Source organism: Phyllobates terribilis, unplaced genomic scaffold, assembly GCF_046119375.1.
Source record: "Phyllobates terribilis strain yellow unplaced genomic scaffold, ASM4611937v1 Scaffold_10__3_contigs__length_209671492, whole genome shotgun sequence".
Taxonomy (NCBI): Eukaryota; Metazoa; Chordata; class Amphibia; order Anura; family Dendrobatidae; genus Phyllobates; species Phyllobates terribilis.
Window position 1 is genome coordinate 50,835,711 of NW_027362770.1, and position 22,956 is coordinate 50,858,666.

Here is a 22,956-nt window from a genome sequence, read left to right on the forward strand (position 1 = left end):
AGGAAATATTTGAAGTTGATAGGAGGATTGCTATTGGATTTCAATCTGGATTTATTAACCCCTAGCCAGTGTGACATATTTTCATCACAGGTCAGGTGGGGCATATGGAGCGGGCACAGGAGCGGAGCCCGCTCCATGCATGGCACCTGGTGACTGTCACAGAGCTAGCACTTGCCTCTAACTTCAGTAATCTGTCTGTTGAATAAGATAAATATTACCCCACAATCTTCCCACACTGAGCTTTACCTTTTTTACATTTTTGTACTCAAATAAAAAAAAAATAAATGAAAAAAAATTAAATCCGACATTTTAAAAAAACAAAACATGAAATACTATAAAGTTTCAATATTTGAGTCATATATGGGCAGCATGGTGGCTTAGTGGTTAGCACTGTAGCCTTGCAGCACTGGGGTCCTGGGTTCAAATCCCATAAATGACAACATCTGCAAGGAGTTTGTATGTTCTCCCCGTGTTTGTGTGGGTTTCCTCCGGGTTCTCCAGTTTCCTCCTACACTCCAAACTAATACGGATAGAGAATTCATATTGTGAGTGCCAATGGGGACAGTGATGATGATGTCTGTAAAGCTCTGTGGAATTAATGGCGCTATATAAGTGAGTAAAATAAATAAATATATTTAGCACTAGGAGGTCAGTGTATTATACAGTTGGGTAGTCCTTAGAGCGGCAGCACGTAATGCTACCTTTACAAAGTAGCAGGCAGCAAGGTACAGACGTTTCCTCACAAGAAAATCCATTTTCATATTGACCCGCACCACTCAGCTGATCAGAGTGGGGTCTTTCATATTAAATGGGATGTCTGATGAGACAACCCCTTTATGAAGGCCCTTCTCAAAAAGTGTATTGCAGAGGTGAAGAAAATAAAATTCTATGTCCAATATATACAATCGGAAAATGGAAAAACACAATATTAGCAAACAAAAAGCATGGTTTTATTCTTTAATATTTACAATGCGTCTCAAGAAGAGATCAGACCAAAATAAGTACACCGGCTCTGGTTGTTCTTGGAGCATTGAAAGGATTTTCTTTCCGCATAAACCAATAATCAGGTCCAAGTGCTCAAGCGCAACCGCGCTGCGGTGAAATGAATGGGAGTTCTACAAAGTAGTAAGTGACAACGTCCAGTGATCCAATGTTCAGTGTGTACGTATTCAAACAGCATGTAAAAAACACTTTAAGCCAAACGCTATCCGCTGAGAACAATATCAGCAGCAGTAACCAGTCCTGCGGTGTTTCATCAGAAAATCATTCCTGATGTTCGTGTTCTTGCCCCGGTATAAGCCAACGAATCCGATCAGTTTGCATAGTGGCATATACAATAAAGGACGTCACATAGACTACAGAGAAAACAAGGAGCCAGTCTATTCCCGCCTGAGGAGTGCTGGGTAATGGACCTTCAATGTCGGCCTCTGTGACAAAAATATCCGGTATTGCTTCAATTCCTGGAAGAAATATTCAGATCGTTAGAAGCCAATCATTAAAATAAAGGAAAGTGGAAATAAAACCGGTAAACTGTAATGTCCTGCTCGATTACATCAGAGATCACTAGACTGGACGACTCTAAAGAGCAAATGTATAAATACCACTATTTGTATTTTATGTAACACACAAGGGATTATTGTCACCTGTAGCAATGGGATTAAATAGCAATGTGACTGTGTTCCCCAGATGAAGCTTGTATGCGAAACGCGCAATGTGTGCTCACACTCCCACCTGGTAATTTACACTGCTGTGATATCTTTATCTTTTTGTACATATATATCTGTATTCATTGCACTATACATTGACCCTTGTATGTATATAAAGTATCATTGTTTCTATTTAATACTTTGCCAGGTAGCCACTTTTTGTCCTGGACTTTCTATCTCTATGCAATAATTATGCAGATTTTTATCGCGTTTACTAACAAAGTTTGATGCAATAAAAAAAAATGTAAAGTATTAATGTTTAATTAAAAGAGTGTTTATTTTTAATTGTATAAAATATGAAAAATTATATTTAAAAGTTTTGATATTTTCTACTTTGAAACACTAGGGGGAGCAGCTGCTAACATTGGTCATGAAAACCCAATGCAGTGCAAGCTCGCATTACGACGGCAGTAAATGTGGGTGGGATCTGCTCTGTGTGTCTGATGTCACCCCACCACTTTTTAGGTTTTGCAAAAGGATAAGAGGTTAAAGCTCAGGCTCACAGTGCGGAGTTATGTTCTGTTGGTTACTGCAATGTGATACTTAGGCTAAGTGCCCACGTAGCAGATTTGTTGCAGAGCGTTTTTGCCTCTCTCAGGCAGAAAAAAAATGCATGCAGATTTACATGCGTTTTTTCTGCCAGAAAGAAGCGTTTTTTTCAGCGTTTTCGCATGCGTTTTTTTCAGCATTTTCGCATGCGTTTTTCCAAGCAGTTTTCCAAGCGATCTTGAGCATCACTTGGAAAAGTGCTTGACAAGTTGGTCACACAATATAAATCCATGCAACCGGCATGGATTTATAATGCGTGAACAACTGATGCGTTAAATGCTGCATCTATAGAAAAAAAAAAAAGAATTAAAACGTTAAAAATAAAAAAAAAAACCTGTATACTCACCTCTCCGGTCTCCTCCCGGCCACGTCCTCTCTCCTCGGGTTTCCCGCAGTGTACTGTCAGGACCTGCGGTGACGTCATTTAGTCAGCTGATGGTCACGCGACCATCACCTGACCGCCGACGTCAGCGGTCGTGTGACCATCAGGTGACTAAATGATGTCACCGCAGGTCCTGACAGTACACTGCGAGAAACCCGAGGAGAGAGGACGTGGCCGGGAGCAGACCGGGGGCCGCCGGAGAGGTGAATATACAGGTTTTGCTTATTTTTAACTTTTTTATTTCTTTTTTTCACCGCATGGTAGCTGGGATGAAGAGGAGTTGTAGTCTCCTCTTCATCATGGGTACCACATGCACCGCGATTACGCTGCAAATTCACGGCCAGTGAATTTAATTGAAACGCAGCAAATCCACATATACCTGCGGGTTTGCTGCTTTTCAATGTTCCTCAATGGCCGCGAATTTGCATCGTAATCGCGGTAGAAATGGTCATGCTGTGTTTTTCAACGCAATGCGAATTCGGCGCGCAAATTAGCGCATCATGTGCACAGCACATCCGAATTCACATTGCTTTGCATGGCAGACGGTTTTACAAGCGTTTTCGCAGCAGTAAAAACGCTACGTGGGTACTTAACCTTAGAGGTTGACATCATCATAGAAGACCGCAGGCAGTGCCAATTTTGGGAAACTCTTTACAATATAAAAGTAAATGATATTAAAAAACAAAATGAATGTCAATCATATATAGAGCCATATCCTGCACACAGTGACCTTGGGGCTTGTCATATATAAAATGGCTTAAAAAAAACAGCCATTAGTTTGGAATGGTATTAAAATAATAATGTCTTACTTTTATGGGAAAAAAAAAATCACTTGAATAAGTTAAATAAGAAGGTTACAGCTGTTACATGCATTAAAAAAAATTAATGCTCAGTAAATTTCAGAATGCATCTGGGGAAATGGTTAATATGTAGATAAAACTGAAAGTACCATATTTTTCGGACTATAAGGCGCACTGGACCATAAGACGCATCACAAATTTTGGGGTAGAATATAGGAAAAAAATATTTTTTATAAGATGGGGGGTCAGTCTTATAGTCTGAATAGGTATCTTACCTGGGGGGCGGTGGAGCGGGAGTCACAGGAGGCAGGGTCCTTCAGGAAGCCGGTGCTCCAGCAGCGGGGAGTTGCGGTAGTGGAGCAGGATCGCAGGGCCCTCAGGAACCTGGCGGCTGCAGCAGAAGAGGTGAGATAGCTGAGGGCCGGTGTCTGGCTGGGGGCCGCTGTCTGGCGTGGCAGAGCAGCGTGTGCGGCTTTACGGGTGTGCTGCGGTGTACATGAATATGGCCGCGCACACCGGAAAGCCACACACGCTGCTCATCGGCCCCCAGCCAGACACAGGCCCGCAGCATCTCAACTCTTCTGCTGCTGCCGCCGCAGGGTTCCTGGAGGAGGGAGGGAACGGAGGGCCCTGCGATCCCGTTTTACCACCGCCGCAACCTATCAGGTAAGCTCTACATTCGGACCATAAAACGCACCCCCCATTTTCCTCAAAAATTTGTGTCTTATGGTCCGAAAAATACGGTAATTGGATTTGGTGGTACACTGTGAGGGCCTTGTCATAGTGGAGTCTCTGGCTGTGTGAATGCTGGCACAGCACTCAGTACGTTCAGCCTATGATCGCTATGTACCTGACTGGTTGAATATAAAAGACTTAAAGGATTCCAGGTTCCTTTCACTGTGGTTAAACCGGGCCATTGGTTTTGCGCCTTGGAAGAGCAGGATGTTAGGGACAGCAACTGTACCGAATCTGGTGGAGAGGCTATGAGAGAAACAGTCGCTACGTTAGAAATGAGACAGAAGGACATCAAAAAATCAGTTACAGCATGAAATGCATAGTGACAACGTAACAAAAAGATGCAATAATATGCATATCATTATGAGAGCATATTCACAAGTGGCAGGTTTGTGAAAGGGAATCAATACCATTCATTTAAATGGGGCTGTTTCAGTGGTCAACAAATGGATTTCTCTAAACCCCATTCAGGGGCAAAAAAACTCCAAAACTAACCTGCTGAGCATGGCTTTACCCTAAGGGCCCCATACACATTAGAGAAGGTTGTCCTAATCCATCAGTTTAGGACTGCCCACCCACCATCTCGCCCTTTGTGATGTGGAAGAGAAGGCTCTGGTGAATTTCAATGGCGATGGTTTTGTTGCAGCCATCAGAGTTGTCTGACAGCAGGTTACTCCACTCTTCTAATAAGAACACGTGCACACTCGCACTGAACCAAGTGTGTGTATGTGGGGGCAGGGGGGTTGCCACGGGAGAGACAACAGTCAATGAACACCTATTGTACAACATACAGCTATGAAAACCTTTGTCAATAAAGGGAACCTGTCTCCAGGTTTTCCCAAGAAAGTACGGCCACCATCTTTAATGCCTCTGTTGCAGCATATTAGTAAGCTGTATATAAGGTTCTAACCCCTTCTGTGTAGCACAAAGACATTTTATTATCTGCTCATACGGTGCGGTCTGATGGACATCGCTGGTCTTGCTTCGGTACTTCCTCTCTGGTTTCTGGTTGCGATCGCCGCGCTCCTTCCCTGCTTCATGTGGATGACGCATCCTATGTCATCCGAACAGTGTCCCCCAATCACGCTCCTAAGGGAAGAGCACAGTACTGTAATGTGCATGTGCTGGGAGAGGCCGAAGAGCGCTGATGACCCGGATGTAAAGCCGGCGCATGCACACTACAGTACTGTGCTCTGTCCTTAGAGCAGAGCGATGTACATCTGTGCAGGAGCGCAACTGGGGACACTGTGTGGATGATGTAGGACAAGTCATTCACATAAAGCAGGGAAGGAGGACAGTGATTGCGAGGAGAGAGGAGGCGCCGTAGCAAGACCAGCGATGCCCATCACACCACACCGTATCGGGGTATAATAAACAGTATTTTTTTGTGCTATTCAGAGGGGACTCGGGACTTGCATACAGCTAATTAGAATACTGTGATAGAGCCTTAAAGGTGATGGCCGTACTTTATATTGGGAAAACCTGGTGACAGGTTTCCTTTAATACAGTGGACTTTCAGTGCCTGGCACGGTCTCCCAGAGGGCCCAAGACTCGTTTGTATGTTGTAGAGTTGCCCAGGAACTTTAGTTAATAGCAGCCCCTGCTTTACACCCATATGCCATTAAACCCATTAAAGGGAAATGCTTGTAAATGCATTACTATATAACTTCGCACCATGCAGTTACATGGGGAGAAAATGGTCGCTCCCCGCCCTGAACCACAGATTATTAGATGGTTATTTCACTTTTTACCACTGCGCTCTGGTGAAATGTAAGGTTTTCTTTCCCAGGTATTTGGTAGTATGCTGTAAAGAGCCAAAGCACCAAATTCATCAACTTTATGACCTAATTTTTTTTAAAAAAGTGGAAAAAGTGAAGAAACGCAATTCACTATTAATAAAGCCACATGTAGCTGTACGCTTTCTATCAGAAGTGCAGACACAATCCATACCTGCTGTGCTGGGAAGCATCCAGTGCCAAAAACTGCAGGGTTGGGAAGGCTCTAGGCAAGGCATTGAAATGAGGCGCGAGGTCAGCCGAAAACTGACACCAGGGGGTAAAGAACAAAACCATAGAACATTCACTGCTGTTTGGATTTAGAAAATCCATAAGGTCCTAAAGAATGAAAAAAAAAATACCCATTATATAGTATAGGAAATGTTACCGACACATAACCTAAAACAGTGGTTACATTGTGCAATGAAAAGTTATACAACTTTCTAGCATACTTTGCTTTCAATTCCTTCCCATTTTTGAGATTTTCATTGGATGTCCAGGAATATAATCATTCTTGGCTGGAAAGGCATAAAGAGCTAGAGCTGCTCATCAGTGAGGATTCTGTACCATTCCTGCATCAGGCACCTCATCAGGGGTTTGAAGGAGCTGAACGCCAAATGTTTACCTGTGAATAGGAGGCTGGCTTAGCCAGGCCCCTTCACACACAGGTCTGAGGATATGTTGACCGGATCCTGTGTTATCTACAGTATATAGAGGTGTTATCATTACTAGGTAAGGAGACTGGTGAAAAGTCATCAGTGCAGAACAGGGCTGTGGAGTCGGTAAGCCAAACCTTCAACTCAGACGCCTCAATTTCCATGACACCGACTCCACGACTCCCTCATACATGGCTCATGTTTAAATGATAAATTTACAGTAGGACATTTTTCTCAGCAACAAATCTAGAGCCTTAAATCAGGAATAGGACATTTCATAACTTTCTCAAATTCTTATGAAAAAATATTCCCCACAAACTGCATTGAACTACTGTACCCAATTTATTATATATTTTAGGAGTCTGAGTCGGTCCATTTTATACCAACTCCACAGCCCTGGTGCAGAACAGGAAGTTTGAGTGTAATATTAAGCTTAGTTACCTGTGAGAAAATTACAAGATTTCTGATGCTGATACATGCTGCCCGATCTCAGCGAGGTATGTTTGACTCTGAAATACTGCGGCACATGGCCAGAGACCTATCCCTCGGGTAGAAGCCGCCGGGGACCCGCCTGTCTCTCCTGTAGCTTGGTTCCCAGCAGCTTCTAAAGTATGTTTTTCTGTGAAACACCAAAGTGTTTCAGAGTCAAACATACATGGCTGAGATCATAGAGTCAATGCCTGATACATGCTACATGACCCACGGGTAGCATGCATCAGCTGTCAGGTTCACTTTAAAGAGTAACCGTCCCTTTCATTTTCTTTCAGAAATTATTAGTGCATGTGAAAATAAGACTCTGTAATATATCTTTTTAGCTAAATCTGCTTCTTTCTCCACCAAGACTGATCATTCATTATTAAATTCTCAGTTCACTGGTCAAATCTGTATTCAGTGAAGAGAGGCTTTCACATTACTGAGAAGACCAGATTTTATTCAATCTTCAACAGCGTGAAAAAACTCCACAAATTTTTCCTCTTAAATTTACATTACTGAGATAGGAGATAGAGAATTGTATCTGGATACAGCAGGAGAGCAGAATAACTGTCTCTAGCTCCTCCCTCTTCTCTCCATAGAATCTTATTAGCACCAACTGCAATCTCAGTAATGTGAAAATCTTCACTGAAAATAATTTTTTAAGATTGAAAGAGCAATCCAGGAGGAGAAAAAAAGCTAATTTCTCTGATAAGATATATTACTAAGTTGCTTATTTGCATGTGTACTGCTAATTTGCTAAATAAAAATTAAAACAGTTACTCTGTAAAAGGGAACCTGTCACCAGGTTTTCCCCATATAAAGTACGGCCACCACCATTAAGGCCTCTTTCACAGCATACTAGAATGCTGTAAAAAAAGATCTCCAAACCATTATGCAGATCCTAAAAAAAAAAAAAAAAAAAACCCTTTTTTTTTTTTTTAATATACCGACACACTGTACGGTCCAGTCTGATAGGCGTCTCTAAGTCTTGATCCGACAACTCCTCTATTCCTATAATGGCCATCCTCCAGCCTGCTTCATGTTGATGACATGTCCTACATCATCCACACAGTGTTCCCCAATTCTGCCCCTGTGCAAGCTCCCTTCTCTCTGCCTTGCCAAGGGCAGAGCCCAGTACTGTAATGCACAAGTGCCGGGAAAAGCCAAAGAGTGCCAATGACCCAGAAGTAAAGCTGATGCATACGCACTACAGTGCTTTACTCTGCCCTCAGCAGAGCACACTTGGGGGACACTGTGGATGACGTAGGACGCATCATCCACATGAAGCAAGCTGGAGGACGGCCATTGTAGGAAGAGAGGAGGTGCCGGATTAAGACCAGAGATGGCCATTATATGGGGAAAACCTGGTGAAACGTTCCCTTTAACATAACTCATAGAATGAAAAAAATAGGTCATTTTTGATGAGAAGCAATCTGTATTTTTTTGTGGACTATCCCTTTAACTCCAAGTACTGACATCCAGCGTGTCTGACAATTGTTTTTCCATCTGCCAGACTCTTTGGTACAGATGGGCAGTTCCCAAGACATTAGACTGTCCATTGTGACTTTCAGATACCGGATCTCTTCGGTACAAATAGAGAGGGGATGGGAGGGGGGGGGACTAAATTACTTTCCGGTAAAGTGATTTTTCAAAGCCCATACCAGCACCACACAAGAGAGGGGATCCCCCCCATCAAGGACAGGAACTACTAAAAATAAATAAATAAAAGGGCAGAGCCTCTCCAGTGCATTAGTTGGGTTACAGGGCATGAAAGGACCTCCAAGATACACACCGTCACCAGAAATAACTACAACACCCTCTAGACTATACACCTAAATCTTTATTAGTGCACACCAAAACTAGTGATAAGTTGGTGGGATATAAGGGTGCTGTCATGGGCTCTGGAAAATTCATTTACTGGTAAGTAATTTCATCTTTTCCCTTCCCCCATGACAGCAACACAGACCTCCACTTGTAGAACCCTTCTTCCAAAGGATAGATCAGCAGAGGAGGTCAGATCAAGCATTTTATACTTTCTGGGACTGATGCATGACTAGAGGAGTAGGCTATCCTATTGGCTTCCCTAATCCATTTAGCTTGGGTACCCCTAGAGACTTTAAGGCATTTCCTAGAGCCCTGATAGGAAACAACGACTGTCTCTTCCTCCATTGCTTCACTATAGACATGTAATTTATTAAAGACCTTCTAACATCCAGTGTGTGGAATTTTTCCTCTTTTCGGTTCCTAGGATTAGTACAAAAGGAGTGAAGAATAATCTCACTCCTATGAAATTTCATGGCTACTTTCGGAAGGTAGGCCAGATCTGATTTTATAATAATCCTAACTTCCAAAATCTGTGTAAATGGGAGATTAACTGACAAGGCCTGGATATCACGGACCCTACAGACTCAAGTCAGCACTACCAGAATTACAGTCTGTAAGGTAAGATTTTTAACAGAGGACTCCTCTAAAGGTTTAAAGAGCGGGTTGGCTAACGCCTCCAGCACAAAGTTCAGATCCCAAGGAGGAATCTTCAGACTAGGGATTGGCTCAGACCTGTCACATGCTTTAATAAACCTAATAATCCATCTATTGCCGGCCAAGTCATAGTAATAGCCACGATGCTGTTGTCTGACAAACCAGGGGCTCCTACCCTATACCTAACACTAGGGGTGCCCTATCTATCCCTGTTCCCCAGGTTACTTCAGATGGTGAAGATGCTGGGGCCACGTGTCTTGCTGTTCTCCTGCATCAGCCCTTATCTGTTCCCTCCCCCACCCAGGGATGTGGAATTTAATAGTGTATGTAAATACACCAATCAGACAAACAAGGAAGGATGTACAGGAATAAAATAAAATACCAAACACAAAATATGCACTCAGACAACAGAGGGAGATACCAGAGGGATGAGGAAGGTAAACAAAAATAGAAGAGGATGGGACTTTGCACACAACCAAAACACCAAGCATCAGTCACAGAACAGCTCTCCTTAAATGCCTCTATCGAATCCTTCACTCCTCACCAGGCAGTACAAGACTTAACACTGGCAATGCAGATTGCCAGCGCAGAGACTACATATTAGAGGGGAGTGGCTGATACTGCTCAGCTGAGAACTTCCAAGAACAGACTCAAAGCTGAGCAGATTAACGCCTGAAAGAAACAAGCACCATTTAATAAGAGGGAGAAGTGCTTCTATTCAATGCAGGAGTACGTAAATTCAGCCGCTGCGGTCTTCTGGCTCCTCTCTGTCGCAGTAAACCTGTGACAAATACAACACCCCTAGAACCGAGATCTGCACTTTATGAGTGCTAATGGATAGCCCAAGCCCTAATCCTTTCTGAAGAAATTCTAGAATAGATTTAATCGGAATTTCCTCACCAAGACTTTCCCTTGAACAAAACAGAAAATTTTTCCAGGTCCTATAATATTTTTTTGTCGTTACCGATTTCCTGCTCTTAAGTAAAGTAGATACTACACTTTGAGAAAAGAATCTCTTGATTAACAGTGACCTTTCAAATTCCAGGCTGTCAAATAAAGGTCTGCTGCTTGTGGATGCCAGAACGGACCTTGGATGAGTAGATCCAGGATCTCTGGAAAGATCCATGAATTGGAAATAGACTTCAGCCTCATCCATTAAAATCACGGTTTGGACCAGAATGGGGGCTATCAGGATCATCCTTGCCTGGTCTTCCTTGACCTTCCTTAGAACTGCTGGGATCATTATTACTGGAGGAAAGACATAGGCTTAGGAAGTATGCCCTTTCTTTAACTTTTATGTGTAACGCTGGTATACGAACAGGAAGGCTTTGGAGAGATGAGAGAAATTTCTCCATCGCATATTTCATTGCCAGAAGAAGTTCTTTCATGTTCGATGAACTTCTCTTTTCGTGTTCTGACCAAACACCCTGAACTACACAGTCTCTCAGACACGCTCAGGGCTGTGGAGTCGGTAAGCCAAACCTACAACGCCTCAATTTCCATGACACCGGCTCCCTCATACATGGCTCATGTTTAAGTGATTAATTTACTGTAGCACAGATTCTTCTCAGCTAAAAGTCTAGACCCTTAGATCAGGAATAGGACATTTCATAACTTTCCCAAATTCTTATGAAAAAATATTCCCCATAAACTGCATTGAACTTTTGTACCCAATTTATTATCCATTTTAGGAGTTGGTCCATTTTATACCGACTCCACTGCATCTGTAGTTATGACATCCATAATCCATACCCATGGGACTCCTACTGACAGATTCTTTACGCTTAGCCACGATAAGAGCATTGGTTGTCACTGAAGAAAGACTTGGTTTTCCTTTCAAACACCCGCTGAGCTGTCTCTCGCCTATTAGTATCTCTTTCTGCAATTGTTTGCTATGCAGTTGGGCCCATAGTACTGCTGGGATACATGAGGTCAAGGTCCCCAACAATGACATTGCCCGAGTGTCATGGTAAGATGGTTTACTGCCGCTGTTACCAAGGCCACCACTTTTTGCATTTTCTCTTCTAGTAAGAAACAAGTCTGACTCACTGATTCTAAGATAAGACCTAAAAAAAAAAGACATCAAGTCCAAAAGAAAGAAGAAGCAGCACTCACCGCAAGATGCCAGTGTGGAGTCCTTTATTCTGGATTTGACATAGCGGTGCAGCGGCTGGTTGGGTGGTGTGGAGGTGAGAAGTGGATGACGGCCGTTTCGAGCACTGACTGCGCTTCCACGGGTCCAAATAGGTGAGTGCTGTTTTCTTCTTGTTGGATTTGATGCACAATTCCTTTACATACAGCACTGCCCTACATAGATTGCCTAAGGGCTAAGCAATCTGATAATAGGGATATCAGATTTCACAAAATTTTTTCATGTGTACTGGTGCCGGTCAGCTTCTCTTGGACGTGAACCTTAAAAAAACAACTTTTGATGGAATTAGCTTTGATTTTTTAGGTTCAGAAGCCCAACCAATTCCTCCAAGATGGCTCTGACCCTTGCTAGTTGTAAGTTAGTGTTCTACCAATTTGTCAACAATCAGGATATCGTTCAAGCACGGAATTATTAGAGTATCCTGCTCCCAAAGATGCGCTGTCATTTCATCTATGATTTTCGTAAATACTCTAGGGGACATGGACAGCCAGACTGGCAAGGCCCTGAACTGAAAATGCCTGACCTTTTTATTTATGAATAAGGCCATCCTTAGAAATTTCTGGTTTCTTGCATGGAGAGGAACACGGTAGAATGCATCTTTCAGGTCCAGCACCCTCATGTAACAATTTTGAAACAGATGTCTTAGAGGCGATTTTATTGAATACATTTTGAAAGGTCGATACATCAGGAATTTGTTCAGATTCTTCAAACTGATGATGGTTCTGAAGGTGCCATCTGGCTTCTTTATCAAGAAAAGGGGGGGAAATAGAATCCCCTTTTCTTCTTCTTCCAAAAGGTACCTCTATGAGAACCTGTTTCTCAGCTACATTTAAAAAGTATGCTTCCGGCGCCAACTGTTCGTCCCAAGATTTCCAGGGGGATGCCACTGCAAATGTTTGAAAGGTCTGAAATTCCAACATCAGGCCTGATTTCACTACATCTAGAATCCATTCTTGCCCAGGAAGGGAGGAAAAGGGAAAGCTTTCCCCCTACCCGGGGCATGGAGTCACTGAGAAGACTCCCCCCCCACCCCCCACACACACACACACACACACACACACACACACACACACAAGGAGGGACCCCCAAACATGAATCCTATTTTTTCCTCTTCTGTCTTCCCATTTTACTTTATCCCTGGGAGATCTTTTCCGGCCGACCTTCTCCTCTGAAAGGACCATTTATACTCAGGAATGGACAAACTGGGAAATCCCTTTTTCTATCACCAGCTTTGTCCAGAATGTCATCCAGAACCTGACCAAAGAGCTACTCTCCATCACATGGAACGGAATATACATTAGTTTTAGACTGGCCATCCCCCGGCCAACATTTGAGCCATAGCGCCCTATGAGTGGCATTAGAGAGGCCGCTGACCTGGCCGCCAGCCTCCGAGTCTGCTGATGAATCGGCAAGAAAGGCTGCTGCTCCCTGCATCAATGGTAGATTGGCCATTTCTCTATTCAATTGAATAGGAGGCGGATGTGCAGTACACTGCGGTGGCCACTACCACTTGACGGCAGAGCCCCGCAGGTGAGCACTTCTGGCCGGCGGCCGCCGCCACTGATGACAGCTGATCGGCGGGGGTGCATTCATGCCCTATCCTAGGGATAGGGCATCAATGTAAAAGTAGTGGACAAACCCTTTAAGATAAAAAAAACCACACAAAGAAAATGATGGTTAAATGTTACTTCATGACATACAGAGCCCCATGAAAAAAACCTCCCTCTTTTTACCCCCAGCCAGGGGCGATAAAGCTCAAAGCACCATGTCATGGTTCACACTGGTCACATATTGCTTCAACACCTTAACCACAAGCATCTCACAACCACGCCAAATATATAATATACCTCATAAACCACGTCTCCAGATCAAGTCTTCCTATGATAACGATCAATTCTGTATCATACCTGAGAAATATTAAGGATTTGCAAAGTAAAGTTCTCCATATTCGTGATGTTGCGGTCCTCACAGTTGACTTTTAGAGGTTTGCTGCTATCTGTGGTATTTGAGTCTGTGTCTGCAGCACTGGCGTCCATATTTTGGGTTTGTTCCTGAGACTGGTCATCCGAATTGCTGAGTGAATCATCACTGGAGCCACATTCTTCACCACCCGTCTCCGTGTCACATACAGTATTTGCTCCGGCTCTGTCCTTCATAACCCTGGGCAGCATGGAAAGTAGCACGGCAGGGTCCGTCTGGATGTCTAAACTCTGCATAGCATCAGCAATCTCAGCCGTCTTGTACTGAACAGCTCCTGTACTACGGCTTTCTTCATACCCCTCATACCCCACTGTTGTAGGTATGGGACTTGAGTTCTGAAGGATTTCTGATGGATGATCTTCTTGATACACATCTTCACCTTGATTACCTGTTGGAAATAAATGTATGATGAAGCCATACTTCTAGTGATAATCACTCATCTTTCCAGAGAAATCGTTACCGCCTGTGCCTTCTATCAACCTTCTTATATTACATATCACACATATATCAGATGGTTACTGCTACACAGTGTACAATATATACACGCAAGCTATTACAACACCAAGAAGGAAAAGTAGTGGAATTACAGAAATCGCAGGATCCATAGACATGTTAGTGATATGCAAATCATAAAAAAAATGGAAAAAATGTTCAAACTTCTCGACTTATTCAGTACCGAGTTGGAGTGCCATGTGCAGAAATCCCCGCACTTACACCTTGGCTGCTATCAATGAGGTTATTAATGGCTTTCTGAGGAATGTTTTACCACGCTGAGTGCACTTGGACACAGAAATCTTCAAGATACACTGCTGTCAGCTCCCTTTACAGTTGCTGACCAATGGCGTCCCATATGTGCACGATGGGAGACAAGTCTGGAGACGCTGCCGGCCATGGTAGCACATTTAGGCCACGTGGGCTGCTCACAGTAGCACAAGCAACATGCGGCCTGACATCGTCATGATGAAAACCGGCTCCTGGAAAACTGGAGAAATGGGCATACCACTGGTTCCATGACCAAATAAACATAACAGCAAGTTGTTAGCTGTTCACCACTAGGTCTACATATATCATTGCACCCAAGACGAAGGTGTGACGCATCGCTAAAGAAAATAGGTCTCCATTGCCATCTTGCTCTGCACCATGCTAGCCGTTAAGAGCGGTAGCGTGCGGTCAATGGACACCTGTAGCTGGACATCTGGCACAAACATGGAAGCTCCTTCGGATGGTTTGTGTAGACACTGTTTGATGACTTCAGATTGGTAAGTGATGTTAAATTTCACCTAAAATACAGAACAGTTTTATCGTGGAACCAGTAGTACAGCCATTTCTCCAGTGTTCCAAGAGATATTTTTCAACATGACAACGCCAGATCACGTTACTGGTGCTACTGTAAGCAGCTTGTGTACCCTAAACATGCTACCATGTCCTGCAGCGTCTCCAGACTTCCATCGAGCACATATGGGAAGCCATGAGTTGTCAATTGTAAATGGAGCTGCCAGCAGTGGATCTTGACTATTTGCTCAATGGCAATTATTCCACATACAACCATTAAGAACCTCACTGATAGCAGCAAAGGTGTGTAAGTGCATATATTTCTGCACATGGCACTCATACTGAAAAAAAACAAGAGGTTTTGAAAATGTTGTTTCTATTTTTTCATCATTTGCATATCATTAACATGTGCATCAATTCTGTGATTTCCATAACTCTACTTTTCCTTCTTAGTGTTGCAATTTCAATGCGAAGGAATGTATTACCTACTCCATGCACCCTAATGTATTAGTGCATCCCAGTCAGAAGCTGAGCCCGACCCATACTGCACAGATGCCAGCTGTGTTACATAGCTGGCATCTGCCTAGTAGCAGTGACCAGATTGCAGCTGTTTAACCATTCAGAAGTGACTGTCAATCACTGTCCGTAACATTTATAGCCGAGCTGCCAGTCCGTGTGCCTTTACTGGATTTCTCTAACCCTCCACATTTCAGAGTAAAATATACCTGGCTACAATCGCACTGCCAGGCTTGGAGTCAGGCTACCCATGGGTCAGGCAGATGTAACTATTGGAAAAATACAGTAGCTAAATAATTGTCTGAGGATGAACCACCAGCTTATATAAAGCTACAGAAAATAACAATGGCTGGGAATTGAAACTTATCCTTTAATAGATCATATAAAATAGTCAAAAACTGATCTATTGATAAACAAGTTTATGGAACAATCTCACCAGATTTATGCAGAAATGTTCACAAATGTTCCCAATAGGACCCTCACACATCTGCTGAGATTGCTCCATAAACTTGTTTATCATTACATGTCTCCATGCAATTGACCATTCCTATCTGTGTGCCCAAAACAAATAGCACAAACCAGTAACCGAAATTGATACACAGGAACAACAGCATCAGTTTCAAATGGGTGCCCTAGTAGGTGTGTGTATATAATAGATAGATAGATACACTGCTCAAAAAAATTAAGGGAACACTGAAATAACCTCATTGAATACTTTGTTCTGTACAAAGTTGAATGTGCTGACAACAAAATCACACAAAAATCATCAATGGAAATCAAATTTATTAACCAATGGAGGCCTGGATTTGGAGTCACCCCCAAAATTAAAGTAGAAAAACACACTACAGGCTGATCCTACTTTGATGTAATGTCCTTAAAACAAGTCAAAATGAGGCTCAGAATTGTGTGTGGCCTCCACGTGCCTGTATGACCTCCCTACAACGCTCCTGATGAGGTTGCGTATGGTCTCCTGTGGGATCTCCTCCCAGACCTGGACTAAAGCATCCGCCAACTCCTGGACAGTCTGTGGTGCAACGTGACGTTGGTGGATGGAGCGAGACATGATGTCCCAGATGTGCTCAATCAGATTCAGGTCTGGGGAACAAGCGGTCCAGTCCATAGCTTCAATGCCTTCATCTAGCAGGAATTGCTGACACACTCCAGCCACATGAGGTCTGGCATTGTCCTGCATTAGGCCAACCGCACCAGCATATGGTCTCACAAGGGGTCTGAGGATCTCATCTCGGTACCTAATGGCAGTCAGGCTACCTCTGGCGAGCACATGGAGGGCTGTGCGGCCCTCCAAAGAAATGCTACCCCACACCATTACTGACCCACTGCCAAACTGGTCATGCTGAAGGATGTTGCAGGCAGCAGATCGCTCTCCACAGAGTCTCCAGACTCTGTCACGTCTGTCACATGTGCTCAGTGTGAACCTGCTTTCATCTGTGAAGAGCACAGAGCGCCAGAGGCGACTTTGCCAAGAGTCCTGCACGGTGTTGGGCTGTGAGCACAACCCCCATCTATGGACGTCGGGCCCACATACCACCCTCATGGAGTCGGTTTCTAACCGTTTGTGCAGACACAAGCACATTTGTGGCCTGCTGGAGGTCATTTTGCAGGGCTCTGGCAGTGCTCCTCCTGTTCCTCCTTGCACAGAGGAGGAGGTAACAGTCCTGCTGCTGGGTTGTTGCCCTCCTATGGCTCACTACACATCTCCTGGTATCTGCTCCATGCTCTGGACACTGTGCCGACAGACACAGCTACCCTTCTTGCCACAGCTCGCATTGATGTGCCATCCTGAATGAACTGCACTACCTGAGCAACTTCTGTGGGTTGTACTGTAGACACCGCCTCATTCTACTGTACCTCTAGGGGTGAGAGCAATGGCAAAATGAAAAAGTGACCAAAACAACAGCCAAAAAGGATGAGAACAGAGAAATGGTCTGTGGTCACCACCTGCAGAACCTCTCCTTTATAGGGGGTATCTTGCTAATTGCCTATCATTTCTACCAGTTGTCTGTTCCATTTGCACAACAGCATGTGAAATTGATTCACAATCAGTGTTGCTTCATAACTGGACAGGTAGATGTCAAAGAAGTGTTATTGACTTGGAGTTACATTGTGTTGTTTAAGTGTTCCCTTTATCTTTTTGAGCAGTGTGTGTACATATATATATACTATTGTGCCTGTGTATCAATTTCGGTTACTGTTTTGTGCTATTTGTTTTGGGTCCTTTTGACAAGTTTTGACTGTTTTATATGACCTATTAAAGGTTAAGTGTTAATTCCCTCAGATGTAACTAATGACAGGTCCCCTTTAGAAGATGGGTATAATTATATAGTGCTTGTGAAAACATACAAATTTCCAATATAAACCTATTAAACCGCTGCCCATTCCCCATTACAATTGCACAGGTACCGGCCGCCGCTTCCTCTCGTCTCTATAGAGCTTGATGGCAGTGGGGCCACCGAGATCTCTGGAGCGCACTCTTTACTCCAGATCTCAGCTGACTTCAGTGCCACTAACACTGCAGAGGAAGAAAGACTGCTCATACAGCAGCCTCAGCGAGGGCTGAGCTCAAGTCAGAGGCCGAGCCATGCCACAGGCCCAATGTCAATCAGTAAACTAGCACATGTCAAAAAAACAAAATTTAGTCACTCCAAAGTCAATATATATATATATATATATATATATATATATATATATATATATATATATATATATATATATATATATATATATATATATATATATATATATATATATATATATATATATATATATATAACACTATGGAGTCTAGACACAATGAAATTTAAAATTACAATTTTCATTGAATCAGACTAAAATATTACACAGAAACAATTAAAAAGTTAAGCAGGAAAATTTCAGCTAACCAAGGTTATACATATGGGGCTCAGTCCAAAGGTTCACTCATGTGAGAAAGAGTTGAGGCATGTATTAAATACCAATAATCTAGCTATTGGTAATCAAAGGGGGTTTTTTGGACAATAGGTGCTGTCTCTATTTAAAAAAAACCTTTACAGCCTGGGGCTTAATAGTACGCACCAGGCTGTAACCCTCGGTTCAGTGAGGGCTCCGGCGCTGAGCCCTCACTGAACCGGGCACATGTCAGCTGATTTATACAGCTAACATGTGCCCGCAACTGCCGCGGGTGGAATCGCGATCCACCCGCGGATGTTAATATGTTAAATGCCGCTGTCAATCTCTGACAGCGCCATTTAACATCGCCGCGCCGGAAGCGTGTCACTTACCCCGCCCATCGGTGACCCCGTCACGTGATCGCGGGTCGCCGATGGGTCAGCATGACAACCCTGGGTCTGCAGCAGACCCCAGTGGTTTTCATGAAAAGATTGCTATGAGCACCACCTAGTGGTCAGCGCTCATAGCACAGGAGCATTTCTGCCACATAGAGGTGATCTGTTCATCACTTCTATGTAGCAGAGACGATCAGACAAGTGCTACTTCTAGTCTCCTATGGAGACTATTGAAGCATGCAAAAGGTGTAAAAAAAAATGTTTTAAAAATATTAAAAAATATATAAAAGTTTAAATCACCCCCCTTTAGCCCCATTCAAAATAATAAAAAAAAATCCCACCACATACACGTTTGGTATCTATCAATATAAAAAAGAATTAATCCGTTCAGTAAACAGCGTAACGAGAAAAAAAATTCTAAACGCCAGAATCACGTTTTTTGGTTGCAGCAACATTGCAATAAAATGCAATAACGGGCGATAAAAACATCGGATCTACCCCAAAATAGTATCAATAAAAACGTCAGCCCGGCGCACAAAAAATAAGCCCTCACCCGGCCCCAGATCCCGAAAAATGGAGACGCTACGGGTCTTGGAATATGGCACCATTATTTTTTTTTATTTTTATTTTTTTAGCAAACTTTGGATTTTTTTTTCACCACTTAAATATAAAATAACCTATACATGTTTGGTGTCTACGAACTCGTAATGACCTGGAGAATAAGAATGGCAGGTCAGTTTTAGCATTCAGTGAACGTGGTAAAAAAAAATAAAAAAATAAAACATCTGTGGTATTGCACTTTTTTTTGCAATGTAACCGCACTTGGAATTTTTGTTCCCATTTTCCAGTACACGATATGGTAAAACCAGTGATGTCGTTCAAAAGTACAACTCGTCCCGCAAAAAAATAAGCCCTCACATGGCCATATTGACCAAAAAATTAAAACGCTATGGCTCTGGGAACAAGGGGAGCAAAAAACGAAAATGCAAAAACGAAAAATCCCAGGGTCCTTAAGGGGTTAATGAACAGGGAACATAAAGTGCAAATGCCCTATAAAGCGTCAGTGCCAGCAGCATAAAAAATATTGCCTAGATATTCCTGTATAGCCTTGATAGCCCTAATAGAGAAGTTGGTATGAGTGTCAGATTTATCAGAATTAATCATAGTAAACTACATAGGAAGACAATGCCCGCAGCAGAGATCTAACAACTATATGCCCAGATGATATCAATACATCTATTACTTACAACCAAAGGAGGGAGAAAGTGACCCAGTGATCCTGGTGCTGCACCCCGATAACACCGTTTCACCACGCTACAGCCAGGAACATCCAAACTATATTTATATGCTGCTGACACTGACACTTTATAGGGCATTTGCACTTTATGTTCCTTGTTTATTATATAGAGACAGCACATATTGCTATTGGTACTCCCTGGGCTTACAGTTGTTAGATCTCTTCTGCGGGCATTGGCCTTTTCACGTAGTTCACTATGATTAACGTATTTTGACAAAACAGCATTGGATCTGACACTGATACCAACTTCTCTATTAGGGCTGTCAAGGCTATATAGGAATATCTAGGCAATATTTTTTAAGCTGCTGGCACTGAAACTTTATAGGGCATTTTCACTTTATGTTCCCTGTTCCTTAAATAAAGACAGCACCTATTGTCCAAAAAAAAACATTGATTACCAATAGCTAGATTATTGGTATTTAATACATGCCTCAACTCTATTTCTCACATGAGTGAACCTTTGGACTGAGCCCCATATGTATAACCTTGGTTAGCTGAAATTTTCCTGCTTAACTATTTAATTGTTTCTGTGTAATATTTTAGTCTGATTCAATAAAAACTGTAATTTTAAATTTCTTTGTGTCTAGACTCCATTATACCCCCTAGTGTTGCCTATAATGGGGGAAGTGTGATAACCAGTGTCAATCAGGCAGGAAAAAGAAAGAATGGGGAGCGGAGCGCTCCTGAAAGAAATGATTGGACCAACTCACTAAAGGGTGACCTCTCTGGCTGCCAACTCTGGATGGCAAGGTTTATAAGGAGGAACACTTTGGATGGTACTGTATATAGGGGAACATTCTTAAGGCAGGCTGTTGGTTTAACTGTTTATAGCGGCATGTTCTATATAGCACTACTTACAGGGGGCACACTATGAATGGCACTGTTTCTAGGAGCATGCTCTGTGTAAGGCCACGGCCCCCCTATCAGTATTCGGTCAGTATTTTTTCTCAGGAGCCAAAACCAGGTGAAGAACAATCAGAGAAAAGGTATAATAGAAACAAGTCACCAATTCTGGATTAATCACCCACTTTTGGTTTTGGCTCCCACTCCTGAGAAAAAATACTGACCGAATACTGATAGGGGGGCCATGGCTTTATGGCTTACGCGGGGGCCCGCTCCGCCTAGCGTCATACACGGGGGCCCGCTCCGCCTAGCGTCGTACACGGGGGCCCGCTCCGCCTAGCGTCGTACACGGGGGCCCGCTCCGCCTAGCGTCGTACACGGGGGCCCGCTCCGCCTAGCGTCGTACACGGGGGCCCGCTCCGCCTAGCGTCGTACACGGGGGCCCGCTCCGCCTAGCGTCGTACATGGGGGCCCGCTCCGCCTAGCGTCGTACACGGGAGCCCGCTCCGCCTAGCGTCATACACGGGAGCCTGCTCCGCCTAGCGTCATACATGGGGGCCCGCTCCGCCTAGCGTCGTACACGGGAGCCCGCTCCGCCTAGCGTCGTACACGGGAGCCCGCTCCGCCTAGCGTCATACACGGGAGCCTGCTCCGCCTAGCGTCATACATGGGGGCCCGCTCCGCCTAGCTTCATACATGGGGGCCCGCTCCGCCTAGCGTCGTACACGGGAGCCCGCTCCGCCTAGCGTCGTACACGGGGGCCCGCTCCGCCTAGCGTCATACACGGGAGCCTGCTCCGCCTAGCGTCATACATGGGGGCCCGCTCCGCCTAGCTTCATACATGGGGGCCCGCTCCGCCTAGCGTCGTACACGGGAGCCCGCTCCGCCTAGCTTCATACATGGGGGCCCGCTCCGCCTAGCTTCATACATGGGGGCCCGCTCCGCCTAGCTTCATACATGGGGGCCCGCTCCGCCTAGCTTCATACATGGGGGCCCGCTCCGCTTAGCGTCATACACGGGAGCCCGCTCCGCCTAGCGTCATACATGGGGGCCCGCTCATCCTAGCACCGTACGCAGGGCCAGCTCGGTGTAACATTGCTTACAGCGCAGTGTATGGAGGCATCAGAATGTAAATAAGACAGTGCGGTCAGTCTGAGGGAACTTATGTGCCTAAAACTATAGAGTCTCCCCATCCACAGAGGAGACCCCCGCCCCCAGCTGCAGTCCACAGGGGCCACTATATATGTGTAGATATGATGGCTGCAATGTTTCCAGCGGATCCCCTCTGCCTTCAGCACTGACAGAAGTCTCTCACCTCTAGCGCCCAATGCCAGCCACAGGAAGTACACGCCACATATTATCACGACACGCACTGGGAGCCCCATACTATCCCGACTATTTCATCTCCATACAGACATTTCTGCGTTCCAAGCAGACTCCTACCATTTCCGGGCTCCGCACATGACACGTTTCCGCCGGAAGCCCCATGATTTGTCCTGACAAATCGGCAAGCTGCCATTTTGTAGGAGTCTTTGCATAAAGATCACGAGAAATCTACGGTAAAATGGCCGTGCCTTCGCCTCTAGGGTGACAAAGCGAGTCAATACCTAGCACTACCACATGAGGGCGCCTGGAGCCTGTGTGATGTGAGCACCACGGCTAAGAGACTCGCCGTACAGCTGCTGGCCCGCACTGTACGAGGCTGGCGGCTGCTGAGGGCTGCAGGTTATACACATAACATCGCTAAAATCCAATCCGGACGTATCAAGGCCCCAGACGATGTATGATGAGCTGCGGCAGTCAGTTATGGGGAACTGGAAGAGCTCGGTGTGCACAACACCAGCTGTGTATAATGGAACTGCCGACTGAGACAGGAAATTATGAGGCAGCCAATGTCAGGGCCACCTAGATTACACCCCTAATCTCCCCCACACAGAAAGAGGGCCCATATGGAAGCGCCTTACTCGTCACGGGACAATGTCTCCTTTATGGCCACTGAGACACACACACACACAGTATGATGTTCTCCCAGTACAAGCTCCCACACAAAGTGTGATGCC

The 22,956-nt window shown here is 44.3% G+C and overlaps 1 protein-coding gene across 1 annotated transcript; it reads right to left on the bottom strand.

Moving 5' to 3' along the window:
* Positions 1–928: 928 nt before the first annotated feature.
* On the bottom strand, positions 929–22,376 carry TXNDC15 (thioredoxin domain containing 15). Its single transcript, XM_073649277.1, has 5 exons — positions 22,212–22,376; positions 13,615–14,075; positions 6,123–6,286; positions 4,288–4,418; positions 929–1,460 (listed from the first exon to the last, which is right to left on the bottom strand). Exons 1-5 carry the CDS (start codon positions 22,279–22,281, stop codon positions 1,264–1,266), a joined length of 1,023 nt encoding a protein of 340 aa, XP_073505378.1. The 5' UTR covers positions 22,282–22,376; the 3' UTR covers positions 929–1,263.
* Between the last annotated feature and the right edge of the window lie 580 nt (positions 22,377–22,956).